The sequence below is a fragment of the Haliaeetus leucocephalus genome, unplaced genomic scaffold (genome assembly GCF_000737465.1).
Source record: "Haliaeetus leucocephalus isolate CR32 unplaced genomic scaffold, Haliaeetus_leucocephalus-4.0 Scaffold92, whole genome shotgun sequence".
In the NCBI taxonomy this organism is placed as follows: domain Eukaryota; kingdom Metazoa; phylum Chordata; class Aves; order Accipitriformes; family Accipitridae; genus Haliaeetus; species Haliaeetus leucocephalus.
The window spans coordinates 1,069,258-1,086,455 of record NW_010972528.1 but is presented as its reverse complement, the minus strand read 5'-3'; the positions used below and the strand labels follow the sequence as shown (position 1 = coordinate 1,086,455).

General features: G+C 52.6%; 1 protein-coding gene and 2 non-coding genes across 3 annotated transcripts; 2 read left to right on the top strand and 1 right to left on the bottom strand.

Moving 5' to 3' along the window:
• The first annotated feature begins 990 nt into the window (after positions 1–990).
• LOC104841794 (uncharacterized oxidoreductase C663.09c-like) lies at positions 991–3,428 on the top strand. The gene is made up of 6 exons (XM_010583697.1): positions 991–1,137; positions 1,590–1,641; positions 1,873–2,060; positions 2,392–2,550; positions 2,908–3,027; positions 3,315–3,428. The coding sequence occupies exons 1-6, from the start codon at positions 991–993 to the stop codon at positions 3,426–3,428; spliced, it is 780 nt and encodes a 259-aa protein (XP_010581999.1).
• Positions 3,429–14,671: 11,243 nt separating this feature from the next.
• TRNAH-GUG lies at positions 14,672–14,743 on the top strand. The gene has a single exon. It is a non-coding gene; the product is annotated as a tRNA-His (tRNA).
• Positions 14,744–16,964: 2,221 nt separating this feature from the next.
• TRNAK-UUU lies at positions 16,965–17,037 on the bottom strand. Its single transcript has one exon. It is a non-coding gene; the product is annotated as a tRNA-Lys (tRNA).
• Positions 17,038–17,198: the final 161 nt, after the last annotated feature.

The window sequence follows — 17,198 nt, the reverse complement described above, 5'->3', positions numbered from 1 at the left end:
ACTGCCAAGGCATCCAGGGGGAGAAGGTGACACATCAGCAGCATCAGTGTCTCTGTTACTGCCAAGGAGCCCGTGCAATGGCTCTGGGACTCAGCACTTGAAAGCAAGGGGTTGGCAAGAGGTTTCTGGGGATGTGTTTTCACTTGCAGTGGAGTGGGAACACATGATGTGCATGCACACCAGTCCCAGCCCTGCAAACCTGTAATGCCTCACTTGAGGTACTGGGCAGCACCAGGCTTCAGTGGTGATAGCACAGAACTGTCGGTGTCCCATGCCTATGGGCAATGTGGAGAATGGGGCTTTGATCAAAGCATTTTTCTTTGCAGAAGAACATCCTGGGCACCCAAGTCATCCATGGCTCTGGGCAGAGAGACCACTCAACTTCAGACTGCACCCCAAAGGGATGAAGTTCATGACCAGCAGAGATGTGACATGCAAGCAGTGTAGGGTCCAATTCATTCTGCCAGTAGACCATGCTGGGCTTGCTCCAGTCCACGGGTCTCTCACAGGACAATCAGTGAATGGGCATTGGCTTGGAAGAGGCAAGAGCAAGGCGGAGAACATCTGCTCATGGACATCTGAGGCACAACCTGGTACGATGTGAAAAGCCCGTCTAGCCCACAGGATGCTTGTGAAGCTGTAAAGCCCACCTAAGCCATGGGGCATCCTGCATGCCTCCCACATGCTGCTCCCTCCTCACCCACAATAGCTTCTCCTGGCCAGGCTGGCTGGTACCTCCTGGATTATGGGGCCAGATTTCCTAAGGTCAGTGGAGTTTGCCTGAAAAAGCCAAGTGACTTTTGCCCTTTGGTAACAAGGGCTGGCTCCCAGCCAGGACCTATGTCATAGACTTTGAAGAGATGGAGAGGTTGTACCTGGAGCCAAGCCTTTGCGTGAGCCCTGAGTGGGTGGGGTGGCTGTGGAACATGCTATAAAGAAGCGTTAAGGAGCTGAGCAAACAATGCAAGCTGAAGCAGAGGAAGAAGCAATATGGGAGACCTTCATGTCCACTCCCTTCTGGTGACTGGGGCCAACCGGGGAATTGGCCTGGAGCTTGTGCGGCAGTTCCTGGGGATGCCAAGCCCACCTGCGTGGGTGTTTGCAGCTTGTCGGGACCCCAAGGGACAGCGAGCGCAGGTGAGGCTGGGCTGGGACACAGCGGGTTGTGCTGGGGGACAAAGGGGCAGGGCAGCAGCTTGGAGCACAGGGGGCTGCAGCCGGGCACCCCAAGTGCTGCAGGACAGGGCAGCCAGGTTGAGACACCTCTGAGATGAGCTGTTCATGGGATGTGTAGAGGGCACAGGGCTCCTCTGGGACAAAAATGGCAACTTGCTGCTTCCCACCTCCTCAAGGGCTTGAGGCAAAGCGCTTGTGTCTGCCACGGCAGGGTGAGACGTGAAGCAGTGGCACGTGGTGCATGCGAGAGGCATGGAGCCCCATCCATCAGGAGCAGGGCAGCCAGAGCAGGGTGCTGGGCATGAGGTGGTGCAGGGACAGAGCCAGAGTGACACAGGCTTTGCCTGGGAATGGCTGAGCCTCTGTGCAGCCAGTCCAGCCTCGCCATGCCCACACAGTCCCCCCTCTTGCAGGAGTTACAGAATTTGGCATCCAAACACCCCAACCTGGTCATCATCCCACTTGGTAGGTGCTCTGAGGTGGGGGTCCCTCGCCCTGGTTCGCCTGGAGAGTGCCCGGGCGCTGCACACACCCGGGGAGACCTGTACCATGAGGGACCTGTGCCTGCAGGGACACTGGGCACTGCCATCCCTCCTGTCCATGGCCAGCCCTGAGGCCACATCCCTGGGGGGACACAGGGGGCTCCAAGTCACCACAGGGGTGCGGGCACTGACCTGCCCTTTGTCGGCTCTGCAGAAGTCACTGACCCTGCCAGCATCAAGGCAGCTGCAGCCAGAGTTGGGGACCACCTGCAGGGCTCGGGGCTGAACCTCCTCATCAACAACGCTGGAATTGCAAAGGCGAGCTCACTTGATAATGAGACGCTGGAGAACATGACCCAGATTTATACCACCAACACAGTTGGGCCCCTGTTGCTGGGCCAGGTGAGACCCTCAACCCTGGAACTGCAGCGCAGCTCCAGGGAGCATCCCTTCCCGTGGCCCTGGCTCCCTGAGCTAGGTCGTCCTGGGGGGCATGAAGGGCTGGTGGGTGAGGGTCCTGGCTCCGCTCCGGTGCTGACGGACTCTTACTCAACAAGAAGCTCATGGAGCTGTGAGCTGGAGCTCAGGACCTGGAGCCTGGTGGGCTGGGGCAGTGCGAAGAGGAGGGAAGATGCTCCGGTGCTGGTGCCAATGTTGCCTGCTGGGGAAGGAGCTGGCCCTTGTCCCTGTGCCACCTCTGTGCGTGGCCTTATCTCCTCTCTTCTCCTCGCAGGCGTTCCTGCCCTTGCTGAAGAAGGCTGCCCAGGGGACCCCGGGCTCAGCACTGAACTGCAGCAAGGCAGCCATCATCAACATGTCCAGCTCTGCAGGCTCCATTGAAGAAGTCTTTTTATGGAATTATGGACAAGTTGTCTCATACCGCTGCAGCAAGGTATTGCCACACTGCACCAGGTATAAGCCCAGACACTTTCATCTCCAAATGATCTTGCATGCCTTCCAAACTCCCCCTCTGTCCCTGCACCTCTCTGCACTGTGACTGTGCTCCCGTCAGTCACTGGGTCCCTCCCAGGAACATTCCTGTGCCTGGTCCTGGGTCCCACCTCAGAGAGATGTGCTGGGATGGGCCCTCGGCTGGGCTGGGCGTCTGCATGGGGATAGTGCAGCAGCACTATGTGCCCTGGGGAGCTGGCTCCACCCGCCCTTCCCTGCCACAGCTGCGGGGTCTGGACATGTCCCCTTGCAGCCGCCTTCTCCCTACCACCACCATCCCTGCCACATTTCCCCACAGGCTGCTCTGAACATGCTGACCAAGTGCCAGTCCCTGCGGTACCGGGACTATGGTGTCCTCTGTGCTGCTCTCCACCCTGGCTGGGTGCAAACTGACATGGGGGGCTCAGGATCACAAAAGGTAAGAGAGCTTTTGGCCAGGGTCTGGAAGAACCTTTTTACTTGCAAATGCAGAGCTTGCTGTGGATTGAACAGTCCCAGACATGCTGGGCCCTGGGGGAACTCTTTGGCAGATACCCTGAGCTGGAGGCCCGTAAGGGAAGGAGAGACGGGGAACTCTTCTTGCCCCTATGCTGGCCTCTCCTCACTCACTCCAGAGAGCCCCAAGCCCTGAGCAATGATCTACTCCAGGGCAGACCTTAGCCAGGTCTTTGACACGTGGCTGTGTTTCTCCTTGTGCGCCTGCAGCCCCCTGTGAGAGTGGATGAGAGCGTGCGAGGGATGCTGAAGGTGCTCTCTTCCCTCTCCGAGAAGGACACTGGGACCTTCCTGGACTGGGAGGGGAAGGTTGTGCCCTGGTGAGATGCCAGCCCAGGATCCTGACAGCAGGTCCCTTTGCTGCTGCACCAAGTTGTGTCTGTGTCTTAATAAATTTGTGTGTAAACAATAAGTAGCACTGTTTGAGCCTTTCTCTTGGTCTCCCTTTAACTATCACTGTGAGAGTCTTTACTAGTGTGTCACGGTTTAACCCCAGCCAGCAACTAAGCACCACACAGCCGCTCACTCACTCCCCCCTCACCCAGTAGGATGGGGGAGAAAATCGGGAAAAGAAGCAAAACCCATGGGTTGAGATAAGAACGGTTTAATAGAACAAAAAAGAGGAAACTAATAATGATAATGACAACACTAATAAAATGACAACAGTAATAATGAAAGGACTGGAATGTACAAATAATGCACAGTGCAATTGCTCACCACCCACGGACCGACACCCAGCTAGTCCCTGGCAGGCTATTCCCCGCCCCCACTTCCTCATTCCTATACTAAATGGGACATCACATGGTATGGAATACCCTGTTGGCCAGTTTGGGTCAGGTGCCCTGGCTGTGTCCTGTGCCAACTTCTTGTGCCCCTCCAGCTTTCTCGCTGGCTGGGCATGAGAAGCTGAAAAATCCTTGACTTTAGTCTAAACACTACTTAGCAACAACTGAAAATATCAGTGTTATCAACATTCTTCTCATACTGAACTCAAAACATAGCACCGTACCAGCTACTAGGAAGACAGTTAACTCTATCCCAGCTGAAACCAGGACATAGTGCTTTGAGTCAACCTCTCAGAATTATTTCCCAATATAATTGAGCTAAGCTGGTCTGAATGTCTGATCTCCTTTGATTGGGGGGGTCTGGCCATCATCCTGGTAGGACTTTGTCCCTGGGCACAGAGGGGCTCATCCCACAGCTCTCCCTTTGAATGGCAGCACAACCTTCTGATGCATCAGTCACTGCTCCCAGTGAACCCTTTCCTGTTTGTAAGAACAAGGGCCAGCGGAGCGCAGGTCCTCCTCGGCTCCTCTATCACATATGTCAGGAATCATCACCAATCATCACCAATGCCCTCTGGGAACCTCCTGGGTTGCTTATGTCCTGCTGTGTTGTCCCTCCAGCAGACATCAGGGTGGTTAAAATACCCCATGAAGACCAGGACCTGCAAACATGAGGCTACTTCTAGCTGTCTGTAGAAGGCCTCATGTACTTGTTCCTCCCAATCAGGCAGCCTACAGCAGACACCCACTACAATGATACCCATCCCAGTCTTTTCCTTAATCCTGACCCATAAGCTCCCAGTTGGCTCATCACTCATTCCCAGGCAGAGCTACATGCATTCCTGCTGCTCTCTCACATAGAGGGAAAACCCATAAAGACCCCCACCAGTATTCCAGGACTGAGGATGCTGCTGTGTGCATCCGTCTCTGAGCCTTGTCTGTATCCCAGGAGCTGGAACACCGCTGTGTGCACAGCCCCCACACCAGCAACGGTGGCACAGTCTCTCTAGTTGGGACCAATGAGCTGAACAGTGCATCTGGAGTGCACAAGGTGAGCCCCTGTCTAGGACCACCCCCCCATGGCTCTCAATGCCCCCCCATTCTCCTTGGGGAATGGGCTGTGAGGTGGGGATAGCACTCCACACCACCCACCACACCACCCTTCCCTCTTGTAGGGCAAAAATCTGGCAGAATCTGGGGGGGTTAAGGGGGAGTCAGAGAGGTCTTGCAGCCCCTCTGTGACATGATCTGGGGTCACAGTGTGACATTCCATGCCAGGACGGTGCTGGAGACCCTTTGGTGAAGCCAAAGAAGGAGGTGGAGATCGTGGAGGAGACGTTTCCTTCTCACCCTCCTGCTACAGCAGTTAACCCAGAAGGACGAGGGGACAAAGATGGAAAACCTGTGGCCAGATGCATTTCCAACACTCAAGAATCTCACCTCCGGTGGTGAGGCTTGCAGAAGTTATTTTCTGAATGTTGTAGACAATATTAACTATGAAAGTAGCTGTAGCAACATGGGGGCTTTTGGGGGAGGACTGGACAGGGCTGATGATACAACAAGACCCCTGTCTGATCATCCCTCCCTGGCTTAGGGATCATTTTGGCAGCCAGGATTCCCAGGTCCTCTTCCTGAGGACCTTCCTCTGCCCTTGCCTTGCTGCCCACTCCCCAGGTCAAAGGCCCTGGCACCAAGGGTTGCTTCTTGCCTTGCAAAGGGGATTGCCCACACGGAGCTCCCAGCCACAGTGGCCATGCAGAGCCGATGAGCACAGAGGGCTGACAGTGGTCCCTGCAGGGGAGATACATGGGGGTCCCCTGAGCCTCCGAGCCCTCTGTGGACACTACACCATCCTCTTACTGCTGTGTACATCTATTCTACATCTCCTGTCTTGTGGAGCACCTTACATGTTTTCAATTGGGGTGGCAATACATTTAATCTCACTCATCATCTCCTTGGGTAAGAGTGTGCTGAAGGGTTGTGAGCTTGCTGACTTGGAGCATGACACATCTTTCTCTTGCTTTCCAGAGATCCTTATGATTTGGGACAGCGTGTCGGAATGCATTAGGCAGCACTTGGCACAGGATAGGGTGGGTCTTGCATCCTCTTCCTCCCCCTGTGATACCCTGAGGGCTTGCCTTGTCCAGACAATGCTGTGCCACCAGGTGCCATCACTTCCCCACTCTGAAAGCAGAAGCAGTCACCTGGCAGGACACTGCTGTCAAACATGGCACAGACCAGCTTCTCTGGCACCTGTGATAAAAATGAAAGTCCAGATGAAGTAGAAGAAAGTGTTAAGCACTTTCTGGGTCTTCTCTCATCTCCAGTGCCAGAATGGGAAGACCATACCCTGGTGCCTCTTTAAGGGTTTGTTGGAAACCCTTCCCATTTTATCTAGGGGAGGGATGTCACTTTTCCCAAAAGCTTTCTTGTGCAGAGCAGAGGAGAAAGAGCAAAAAAGACCTGGAGTACATGCTTTCTCTCCAAAGCTTCCTCAGTGTCCCATCTTGGCCTTTGTAGGCTCGGGGTGGGCAATGCACAAGGCAGCATCCCCATGCTCTGGCAAGTCATTGGATACTTATGATTGTTCCTTCTTTTTACCTCCACTGTTCTCAGGGTGTCTGACTGTTAGGAATTGGGACATTCTATGTTCTTAAAGACTACATGCACACTGTGAACAGCGAGGTTTCGATTGTTCGGAGACCCATGTTTCATATGTCCAAGGTGGTTGCAGATGAATGCAACCTCAGCTACACTGAAGAAGATGTTCCTGGTAAGAAGATGGATTAGAAAATTTGCCTGCCCTTGCACCACCCTTGAGGCGTATGCTAACCACTGTTAAGGTGTGACTGAATGCCTAAAGATGTCCTGAGAACATCCTCAGCTCATTCAAGCTGAACAGGCCACCAAAGAGCAATTTCTTGGAAAGACCCATTGGGTGTCCTTTTTTGATGATAAGCCTTCAGCTGGAGGATGTCTTCTTTAATGGCTTTCACACTTGGCTCCATATCATTCATGGTTAGGAATGTTAGGACTACTGCTTTCAGACTAATTTATTGGATCTGATATTTCTGATGCAACTGAGATAAAGCTCATGCTCTGCCTTTATGGTGCTGCCCATCTACTTGTAAGGGCAACGGCCGGAGTTCCTACTGGCTCTTACAGGCTCCTTCTAGAGCAAAGTGGGTACAAGTCACTTGTAGACACACCAGAACCAAAGATGAGGACAAGAGTTTGTGGAAGGACTCGTGGATAGCCAGATCTGCCATGGCTTCTGCTCAGTGCAGCTGCAGTGTGACATGGATGATGCTGTGGGGTAGGAAGAGCTTGGGTCTGTGTTTGGAGGGGCTCTTCTTTTTCACGTGACCCCATCTTCCATGTGATTGAAACATCAGGTGGGTGCCTGAGTATGAGGGGCAGGGGGACAGAAGTATGCTGCTGTGCAGTCCTTGCATTTTGCTCCTCCGTGGCTTCTCCATGAGTCTGGCACAGACTTAGTGGGAGTGCACTGGGTGTGGGCACACTTGTGGCTGAGCGCCATGGACTTTGTCATGGATCTGCACCCTTCTCCCCTGCCCTCCCACAGTGTTCATCCCCCAGGCACTCTTAGGAGCTGCTGGCATGGGATTCAACAGACTGCTATGTAGCAGTGTCCTGCCTGAAGCTGCTGACACCTTCTTGGAGCCTATGCTGTCCTGCTGCAGAGATGATTTTGTTCCTCTTTTTCTGTTCTCTAGCTGATGTAACAGTCGTCCCTCTGAGGTGTGAGGAGCTCTCTGTATGTGCCCAACTACCTTTTACAACGGTGCAATGTTGTGTATATGAGACTGTGACATCATTCTTTCGGGCCACCTCTAAAAGACAGGACACAGACTTTGTCTTCAAGTCCATCGGCATTCTTTCCATACGAAACAGGGAAGTCACTATGAGATTTTTTGATGACTTTCTCCTCACTGTGGATGGCACTGGAAAGCTGCTGGAAGCCCTTCTCAGTGTGAGTTGATCCCTTCCCTGTGCTATACCTCATCCTTCCGGACATCTATCAAAGGATGACTGACCTGATTTCTGGTGGCCTGTCAGGACCCTCCTGGCCACTGGGGTGGTCATGGTCTACAGCAGTGCCAACTCTGTAGTGTCCTACTCTCCTACACAGTGGTATAGTTGACATAGAGAATCCAGGAAGAGTCACCTAGAGTTAGATCAAGGCTCTACCTAGCCCAGCATCCCACTGTCTGTCGTAGAAATGAGAATGGTGGGGCTTTGATGGGTACGAAAGTAGAAACTGTCTAGGGAAAGAGTGCCAAGACATGGGGACGTGCCCATTACATGTCCCATCCTACTTCACCCCTCACAGAAAGATAAGGTTTAGTTCCCCTGCATGTTAACAGCCCTGGGGTGATCTTACTGCTTTTGAATCAACTTCTTGGACCATGTTTGGGATACTGGTGCAGCAGGCGCAGCAGCTTCAGTTCCCTGTATTCCTGTTGTGAACATGAGAGATGGCAGCTTGCATGGGGCAACATGTGGCAGTGTTATTGCTCCTTGTCAACTCTGAGCTGTGCAGCTTCTTCCTGAAAAGCTGAGGGGCTCATATTAGCCAAAGAAAACTTCGTTATAGTATGTCTGAGTGGTCATGTCTTCTCTGAGAAGAAGACAACTTTATAAACAAGGTAAAAATGTCCCTTGCATGCTCTCACATATCTGTCTTTGTTTCAGACCCCAGGGAGGAGACATCTGGTGGTATCAGACAGAGAAAGTCTTGATTTTCACATGGGTCCTGACGGTGTCTTCTTGTTGCCACAGTACGTTTGCTTCTCATTGGTTGAGGAACTGAGGCAACATTTTCCATAACGTTTCCCCTGATTCATCTCTTTCTTCTGGGTGCAATTTCAAATTGGAAAGATCCCAGAATTTCCTAAACATGGATTGTACAGGAAAAGTGTCCCTGAGTGGGTACCAGATTCATACAAGTCCCATGTTTGCCACAGAGCCATGCCTTTGGTGAGACTTGAGGGCCCCAAGTGACCCTAAATGCCTGCTTCCTGAGTCCCTGGGGGACAGGAGGAGTGATTTCCCCTCCTGTACTTGAGTGGGATTCTTCAGAGTTCTGACCTGAGCCTGGGGCTGCTCGTTAGTGTGCTTAATGGCCATGGGGATGGTGGTTATGCCCTGACATGAGCCTGAGAAGGTCTGCAAGAAAGCTGCAGGGAAGGGTTAGAATTCAAGCTAACATTGGCCAGTTGGTTAAAGAGAGAGTAGTCTGTTCTCCATGTGCATGAACAGGAAGAGGAGATGAGAGATGGCCTTCAGTGAGGGAGTCAAGTTTTTCAGAGTTAGGATTGGGAAGCCCTGGAGCAGACTGATGGGACCTCTCATGTGCTCCCAAACCATGGACATCTTGATTGTGTGACTGTTTCCTAACACAGCTCTCAAGGACATTGCATATTCTGCTTTGGAAAGCAGCAGCTTGAGAGACCTTCTCAAGTGTCTCCATGACTGCATTGTTAATGGAAGATGCAAAGGGAATGTGGTAGCCCTTTCTTCAATCCAGCATCTTCTCATTTCGAGGTTTGATTTTACACTTCCCTCTGAGAAAGAAGCCCTGGAATGTCCCTCTGTAGGACCTCTGAAGGCCACAGAAGACAGGGAGGAGGAGGAGGAGGAGGAGGGGGAAGAGAAGAAGGAGAAGGAGGAAGAAGAGGGTGATAAGCAAATTAAGACTGATGGTAATGTCACATTTGACTTGTGAGAGAGCCGTGTGTGTGTGTGGGCACGAGTGCTTGTATGTGGGTGTTCCTTTAGTCATCAGCAGTAGGTGGTTGAAGCCAAGGCCAAAACATGGTGCTCTGGGAGGGAAGACTGCATCTCTTGTGTCTCGCTGTACACAAGCTCAAGTTACTCACTATGGAAGAAGACCTCATGGCAACACACTTTCCCCCAGGACTCTGTGCCCTGGTATATATTGCACGTAGCTCCTTCATTTTAGGAAGTTCTGCCTTGAGCTGCCAAGGGTAGAGGGGTCTACCTCTCCCACAGATACTGTGCACTTGAATGTGGGGAGAAAAATTGCCTGGAGATGAGTATTAAGAGGCTGATATGCTGTGTCAAAGTCCTCCTAGAGAGCAAGACCTCTTTGAGCTGATGGTGTCAAGGGAATTGGATTGTTTTATCAGATGCTGGAGCTGATCTGCATGTCATTCTTGTTAAATAGCCCCAAAGATGTGCTCTGAAGAGTCTTCCTCTTGGATAGTTCCAGAAAGTCCTCCTACTGAACGTCTCCTTTCTCGAGGAAGGCTGTCTTGGTCTCCGTCCATGCTATCTGCCCTGAAGAAGGGAAAGGGGTCGGAAGGCAAAGGAAGAAGGTCACCTGGCAGGTGAGCCTCATGGACAAATGGAGGAGGGTGACCCTGTGTTCTTTGATTTCTTGAATGAGTTGTTCCCTTTGTATGCAGTGTTGGTATTGTCTCTGAAGGATTGTTCAGGTTTGTCATGGTGACTGATATTTGTGTGAAGAATTACTCCAGGAACTGAGGAAATGTTTCTCCTTCCTTTTTGATGTCTATGAACCTCCTCTCATTTCAGTGTAAATGATGCCACTTTTCAAAGAAAAATGAAATTCAGAACATCTTCCCCCAGCAAGACAGAGCAGTGTCTGTGTTCACTGTTTTCTACCTTGCATTCAGTCAGCTGGAGGACTCTGATTTAATTCCAAATCTGGTGGTCAGGGCAGGTTGTCTGGCGCAGGAGGAGTGCCAGACAGAGCTAATTGCCAGCTTTGCTTTTCTCCCTCAAACACTTCCTCCTTCTCCTGCACTGGCTGCCACCAAAACACAGCCTTTAGTGTGTGACCACCACAGTGCAGTTCACAGGAGGAGGGTCATGGTCCCTCCAGGCTGTGGTTATTGCAAAAGTCACTGTTGTTCTCATCGTTCCCTCAAGATGGGGACCACGTGTGTGTGTTACAGCTCATGTGAGTGCGACAACTCAAGGTTTTCTTCCTCCACTGTTGACACGAAACCAAGTAGCCAAATACACCCAAACCTCCCTCAGAACTGACGTCTGCTGCAGAGGCTGGCACTGAGCTACTCGTGAGCACAAGGTGAAGAACAGCCTCATCCTGTACCCATATCAGCTCACCCTCTTGGCTATTTTCAGCTTTCTGCCAAGAATTCAGGAGAGCTTCTTGGTGGTGGAAAAGGACAGCAAGCACAAGCAAAGTCTCAGTGTCAGACCTCAAACCACACTTCCCGTTTTCAGAAATGAAAAGAGGATGTCTCCATCACGCGAGGAAACCAGTCCTCAGGTCAGGGTTTGGATCAGCTCCGGCAGGGGCTAAAATGGGGTATGGGTGGAGGTCCCAGGGGATGCTGGACAGGGTCATTGAGGGCTCTTGGTGCCCTCAGGGCCTCCAACTCCTCCAACCAAGCCATCTTCATGGTTCGTGTGCTCTGACCTGCTGGAGGATTTAATCCCACAGCTCCTGCTCTGAAAAACTGCCATTCCCTCCCGTCGTTTACCTCATCATGAGTGAGGTCAGCATAAGAGCGTGGGGCCAGTGGGGAACAGATATCCGCCCCAACCCTGAGGGCTGTGCTGGGGTGATTTTCCTGGTTCCTCTGCTACAGCTGCAGGTCCCTGCCCAGGGCAGTTTGTCTCATAGGGGTTTCTGAGGGTGGAGCAGAACATGCTGGAGGGCTGCACAGACCCTGTAGCCACTGGCATCTCCACTGCTGAATGTTCAGAGCACCTGAGGGAGGTGAGAAGCCTCCTAAAAATCATCCTCTGGCACCAATGCAGGCTAGGTGGTCTCATGAAACATTGACAGAGATTTGGCCATGCTCCCCATTGCCATCGATTGGGAAAGAGGAGAGGACTGCTCCCTTCCTACACAGAGCCATGGTGAAGAAGAAGTTGGAGAGTCTGCAGGGGCTACACAAACTGAACATGTTCACCCACCTCAGCCCAGGAAACTTGAGCAGAAGCAGCTGTCCAAGGCGTGAAGGACTCCAACTCCGGAGCTCTGGGGCTGGGTACGGCATCATCCCCTTTCCCATGATCTGGCTTAGACCCTCATGCCAGGCAGCCCCAAGCTGCCTCCAAGTTGAAGGCAGTGGGAAGGCAGGAGGGTCTCAGCCAGAAGGTGAGAGAGACTTTTCTCTTGCTGTTGCAGCCAGCTTTCTGTGCGAGCAAACTACACCCTGCAACTCTTGGAGACTTACCACAGGCGTCGGGAAGAGTGGAGCAGGAGAGTAGAGCTAAACCAGCAGAGGAATTACGAAGAGACTCAGTTATTCTGGTAAAACTCTCCAGCTATGGATGGTGTCTCCCCATCCCCTGCAGTGCCCTTCCCTCCGCAACCAGGAGCACCCAGAGGAAGGGTGCTGGCACCCTTGTGGAAGGGCAGCAGGCTTGGGAGGTTGGCACCTGGGATGAGGCACCCTGTCATCCATGGGCCAGCTGTTGGACCCTGTAGGATTTCTGGATGAGACCAGAAAGTTGTGGGTGGCCAAAGAGTGAAGGATTCCTCTGGTGCTTTCTAACTAGACACCAAGACACCTTGCCCTGTGGGTCAATGCTTATTTGGTCCAAAGTCTTTTCTTTTGCCCGACCCATCCCCAGGCTGACTGCCTGCACATGGGACCTTGTCATTGCCTCAGACACGAGGTCCTGTGTCCCATCATAGAAAGTATGGAAATGCCAGAGGAAGAAGATCCCATAATATCCAGCCTGAACTAAGCCCATAGCATTTCTGTGCCTTCCTTCCTGTGCAATAAAACCAAACTATTCCTCCTTAATGCCACAGCATTGGGAAGCAGATGACTCTCCAGGATCCAAGGGAAAGGTATCTGGACTTCTGGCAGAACAGAGGACACGTGAATATGATGGGGAAGTCTGTAAACATGGTCCTGAGCCCTCCCAGGGATGGGAGGCCCCCCCATCTCTGTCTCTTCTATATTCCTATTAAATCCAGTCTCCACCTCTCTTCTGGGTGGCTCCGCTCCCTATTCCGAGCTGGTGTGCAGAGCCAGGATGGGGTCTCAGTGCCATGTACATTTCCATGGGGCACACGTGGCTCTGGGGGCTCCAGGCTGAGCAGAGATGACCACAGGAGCTCTGGGACTCAGCAAGGGGCTGATGGAGCAGGGTGAGGGACCCGATGGGCACATGGGGGCCCTGGGGTCCATGCAGGGCTTGGGGGCACCAAGCCTCACCCACTGCATATCCTGTGGTGTGTGGAGGGATGGGGAGGAGGAAGGTGGTGGGATGGTACCCAGGGGTCCGTGGGCTGCCCAGGACATGAAGCAGGGAGCTCTTGTCCTCACCAAGTCCTTCCCTCTTCACTAGCACTGAGCCCAACCTGTGCTGGGGCCAAAACCAGCAAAAGCAGCTCTGGAGTCACCAAAGCACTTTCTCAAAGGTGTAAAATCGGGAGAGATGTAGAGGTGTTTCTTTCATGAATAATGAATTCAAAGATTGTGTTTTAACATAGGGATGAAGAACATGGGACCCTCAACCGTCCCTCCCACCTTGGCCGAGTGGGATGTACACAGGATAGCCCCAACACAGGGCACATAGGGCCATTTTGATATCCCTGTTTGGGCATCTGGGGTGTTTCGGGGGCCTGCAAGCATCAGCAGGGAGAGAAAATCAGGGACAGGATGGCTCTGGGAGAACAAAGTCCTGGCCCTCCCATCCTCACCAGAGGTGAGGCCATTTCTTCTCCAACGGAGGAGAAAGCCCCAGTGAGGAGCAAAGGAAGAGGGGATCAGACTGGCATTGGATCCATCTCTCTTGGCCAATTTCAACCTTGGGCCATCTCGTACCACCCAGTCACACCTCTGTGGTGCAGACCCAGTCATAAAGAGGCTAAAAGGACAGAAAATAAGGTTTCCTTTCCAAACCAGGCAGGAGCAAAAAGCCTAGAGGTGGAAAGGCTAGGCAGCACTGACCAACACACGCCATCAACTGGGCTATCAAAGGGCAAAAATAGAATGGGGGGAGGATTAAAAGTGTCACAGAAGCAGTTGGAGGGGTGGTTTGGGGTGAAAACCAAGGGTTCAGAGGCAGACCTCTGTGTCAGCACAAACACTGAAGACACGAGCTTGGAGGATGAGACCCCAAACCAAGGAGCTCCACAAGGCTGAGCCCAGCCAGGAGGCTCAGCCCAACCATGCCCTGGGCTTCCCTGAGCAATGCTGCCAGGGAACGATTTCTCTGCAGGGACCACAGCCAGGCAGGGAGATGGCAGTGGGACCCCAGGGATGTTGAATGAGGTGCCCTGGGGATATCCTGGGTTACCTGGACCTCCTGGCCCAGGTCCTTCCCACAGCATCACTCAGCTTCCCATGGAGCTCCTCATGCCATTTGCCATATTTTAAACTGAATTGCCACAAACTTCTTGTATCATGCATTTACAGTGCCATAAAATTACTTAATTATGCACCTCTTGTATAACTCAGACTTAGCTGAAACTACTATAGCTCTAAATTTGCTGTATTGTAGCATGATGCCCCCATGGCATGATATCCCCTTGACAGTGCTGTCCTTTACAGCAGCCTCAGTCCCTGCATGCCATCCCAGCATTGCCAGGGTTTTGCACAATTTACGGCCCTGTTCCAGACTGTTGAGGCTTCAAGCAGCAGCATCCAGGTGCGCTCGTAGCTGCCGGAATAAAGTAGTGTGGGTTTGTTCGCCAGGCTGTTCTAGGTGCCCCGTGCCAGGGTAGGGGACGGTGCAGGCGCTCTCCTCCCCATGGACCTGGCGTGTGGCAGGACTTCTTCTGCTGTGATCGTATAGTGGTCAGTACTCTGCGTTGTGGCCGCAGCAACCTCGGTTCGAATCCGAGTCACAGCAACACTTTTGCCAATCGCCTGGTGCACGAAAAAGCTGGGTTGAAGATGCAAGGGAGGCATTTGCAAGGAGGTTGGTTTGCAAAGATGTCATGCCCTCAGAGAGAGCCACAAGCTCTGATGGGCTCTCTGCTCCGAAGGGTGACCGGACTCACGCCAACAGTGATTTCCTGACCTGTAGTCACTGCGCAGGGTCTCACCAGTGGGGCTTCAGTGACGCTTCTGGGAAAGCACTCCAGCTTCTCCATTTTCCACGCAAAGCTTGAGAATTCCGAAGAAATCACCCAGCTTTCCAGCTTTCCCTCACCCTTCCTCCCAGTTTTGGAAAAAGAGGACCAGAAGATGCTGTAGGCACCCCGCAGAGTGAGAGGAGGTGGGAGGGAGCAACTTGCTGCCCCAGGGCTCAGCTCCCAGCTCCTGCCCTCCAGGGTAGGAAGGATCTGCCACAACGACCACCTGAAGAAGAAGGAAGATCAACCTGATGAAAGCCCCGCTGCCAGCACTCCCACCTCCTGGGGAACAGGATTTTGGCTGCAGCACCTCGGGATGCTTTCACAGCAGAGGCAAAACCCATCCAGTGCTGGGGGATGGCCCTGACACACTGTGGGTCTGGGAACCAGAGGTCTCAAGGGCACCGAGAGGCAGATAGAGATCTCTGGGGTGCACCAGGAGGTGCTTCAGGTTGAGGAAGCCTTTTAAACTCTTGCCTTTCCTCCTCAGGAGCCTTCAGACCATGAAGACACTCTGTTTGCTTGGTCTTGGTGCCCTCTCCTGACGGATGTGCAGAACTCACTCCGGACAGCAGTTTTCAAAAAAATTACGAGCTGCATAAGGTATTGCACAGGTCGCACTCGGGGCTTACCTGGTGAAAACGACACTACCCAAGCAGCGGGTCTCAATTTATTCACCATTGCGGGGGTAACTGAAAGTAGCAGAGGGCTGCCAGCACTCAGGCAGATTGGTTCAGGTGTCCGCAGGGCTTGTGCATGGGAAGGGGAGAGCGAGGCTTTTTTATTGCACAAAATAAATTATTTTTCTTTCATACCTTATCCACAGGAAGAAATGGAGAGCAAAATTCATTAAGCATTTACCTTTAGGAGTTGCACTTTATAGGCCACTAGCACAACTTCACAGTCCTCCAATCTTCATTTATTCTTTCACTGAAAACACGTATTTCTTTACTCAGAGAAAGCTCAAAAAGCATTTTCCCTTCTAAAGATAATACAGAAGGAAGAGAAGACAACCATCTAGAGAAGTTGTCCTTTAGCAGCAGCAGTATCGGTCCCACTCCTACACAGCTGAGGAGCAGAAACACAAGGAAATACATTTCTCCACCACCACCCCTTTTTTTTTTTTCCCCTCCAGAAAGTCAGTTTTGGGTACAAGGCCATTGAGCTTATCTGAAGAACAATGTACTGTGCTTGAATAACTGATGTATGTTCAGGTTGAAAAATGTCAAAATCCCAAAGGGGATGTTTTTCATCCCAAATTACTCGATTTTCTGTTAAAAGAATTTCTATTTTGCAAAAATAACCTGAAGAATATACACACATATTCAGTGCAATTCAGGGCTTGACTGAAGCAGTGCGGTGGCCCCACAGATCGCTGCAGCCTTTGCTCTCACATGAACCATCTTCCCTTAAAACGGCACAGGGCTCTGCTTTGGTTGGAGTGGGTTTGGGATGAGGAGCAACAGAATCACAGGATGGTTGAGGTTGGAAGGGACCTCTGAAGGTCATCTGGTCCAACCCCCAGCTCAAGCAGGGCCACCCAGAGCTGGTTGCCCAGGACCATGTCCAGTCAGCTTTTGAATACCTCCAAGGATGGAAACTCCACAACTTCCCTGGGCAACCTGTGCAAAGGCTCGGTCACCCACACAGTGAAAAAGCGTTTCCTGATGTTCAGATAGAGCCTCCTGTGCCCCAGTTTGTGCCCATTGCCTCTGGTCCTGACGCTGGGCACCACTGAGAAGAGGCTGGCTTCCCTCCTAAGAGAGATGCTCCAGCCCCTTCATCATCTTCATGTAGAAAAAGCAGGGTGCCAGCAGGAACCCAACCTTTGAGGAAGCTGCTTGGTTTGGGCACCTGAACAGCCTTGAGTGAGGAAGGGAGCAGGGGACACAGGTCTCTTGCTTTATATAAACCCCATCTCAGCTGTCCCGGGAGGGACTGTCCCATCCCGGCAGCAAGAGGTGCTGCTCGCGGGCTCCTAAAGGATAACGCCTTCGCCTGAACAGGGGCTTGAACCCTGGACCCTCAGATTAAAAGTCTGATGCTCTCCCAGCTGAGCTATCCAGGCTCCTGCCCGCGCCTTCGGGGGATGTCCGCGACGGGCACCCGGGACCCCGCTTCCCTGCGGCGCCGGCGGGACAACGCGGGGACTCGCTTCGACCTCGTCCACCCCCGCAGCGCCCCGGGGGGGCCGCCCGCGCACGCCGGGCTCGGCGCCCGGCTTCTGGC